Source organism: Sinocyclocheilus grahami, unplaced genomic scaffold (assembly GCF_001515645.1).
Source record: "Sinocyclocheilus grahami isolate Dianchi unplaced genomic scaffold, SAMN03320097.WGS_v1.1 scaffold17061.1, whole genome shotgun sequence".
Lineage (NCBI taxonomy): Eukaryota > Metazoa > Chordata > Actinopteri > Cypriniformes > Cyprinidae > Sinocyclocheilus > Sinocyclocheilus grahami.
In genome coordinates this window covers 1867-3485 of record NW_015516423.1, presented here as the reverse complement: position 1 = coordinate 3485, position 1619 = coordinate 1867, and the positions used below count along the sequence as shown (strand labels likewise).

General features: G+C 38.5%; 1 protein-coding gene across 1 annotated transcript; it reads left to right on the top strand.

Moving 5' to 3' along the window:
• Window positions 1–262: 262 nt before the first annotated feature.
• On the top strand, window positions 263–1319 carry LOC107579397 (C-type lectin mannose-binding isoform-like; the record flags this gene model as incomplete). The annotated part of the gene is made up of 2 exons (XM_016265231.1): window positions 263–628; window positions 981–1319. Coding segments are annotated over 2 exons (705 nt in total), but the record flags the coding sequence as incomplete, so codon positions are not given.
• Between the last annotated feature and the right edge of the window lie 300 nt (window positions 1320–1619).

Below are 1619 nucleotides of genomic sequence, written 5' to 3'. Positions count from 1 at the left end.
CACAAAACATCGTCAGTGTTTCCCATGAGTCCTCTAGACCAGGGGTTTCCACCTGTGGCCAGAGCAGTTTAATGTGTTTAACTTTAAAATGCACTCAGGTTTCTTCCACTAGAAGTCCACACTCTCACCAAATCCTGTGGAAACACTGAACGTACAAAAGCACCATTCAGAACACTTTATCAAACACACACTGAAACTCTGAGCTCTTGAAATACAGTGTGGATATAATGAGTGAGATCTGTGTGAATGTGTCTGTCCTCAGCCGTGGTCAGTTCGTCTCCGCGTCAGTATCACTTTGTGAATCAGAACATGAGCTGGACTGAAGCTCAGAGTTACTGCAGAGACAAACACACAGATCTGGTCACTATCAATGACAGGAATGAACAGAATGACATTAATCAGCTCATACAGAGAGAGAACAGCAGTGCTGGCCGTGTCTGGATTGGGCTGAAGGACACATGGATTTGGTCTCTGAGTGACTCTGACTTCTACAGAGAAAATGAATCTCAGTATAGGAACTGGGAACCATCACAACCAAATGGAGATGGAGACTGTGTTTATATGGATAATGATGGAAAATGGCATGATGACCAATGTAGTACAACAAGACATTTCATCTGCTATAATGGTGAGATCAGCTGTATGTTTCATATCTGATGAACTTTGCACTATTAATTAACCAAATTATTATCTTCAGTAGAGCTGCTTATACCTCAATTGAATTGGTTTCTGAATTGATGAACTTTGCAACACTGACACTTATTTTATTTTAAATGCTACAGAAATAAATTTGACTTGATTATGTGATTAAAACACAGAAATGTTCTAAAATACTTGATTATTTTCATTATGAAACACTTTCAGTTTTCAATAATGAACCACATTTGGATTTGTCTTTTTGTTTTTGGTAAATGAGAGGAGAAAGAACTTGTATTTAATTCTCTAAATCGATATCAGACAAATGTCTTTCTCTTTTAAAGGCATAAGTAAAGAATTCGTCTCTGTACGGGAGAAAAAGGACTGGACTGAAGCTCAGAAACACTGCACACAGTATCACACAGATCTGGCCAGTGTGAGGAATGCGAATGAGAATCATCAGATTAAGAACATCATAACTTCACCTGAACAAGCCTGGATCGGTCTGTACAGATCCTGGGTTTGGTCAGATAACAGCAACTTCACATTCAAACACTGGGAAAAACATGAACCCAATATCGGAGCTAAAAAGGACAGCATCTGCGCATCAACTGGTATCAGTGATGAAGGACAATGGACAGACGAGCTCTGTAGAGAACTGCATCACTTTGTGTGTTATGATGGTGAGTAGATCAATCATCTGAGCTGCTGTACATCTACATGACAAACTACAGAAACTCTCTCGTCATTACAGTGTGACCGCTCTATTCCTTTAACCAGCAATTCCCAGAGTTTCTGTCAGTGAAAGTATTTCTCGAGTTCTTTAAATTAATGTTTCAATAATTTGACAAAACATTCACGGTTCTCTGATGTCAGTTAATGATCACAAGACATGCAGCTAAACAAATAAAATATACAAAATGAAATGCTGTAAACTTCTGTCCGCAGAAAAGTATTGGTAAATAAAGTAAACTTAGCACACA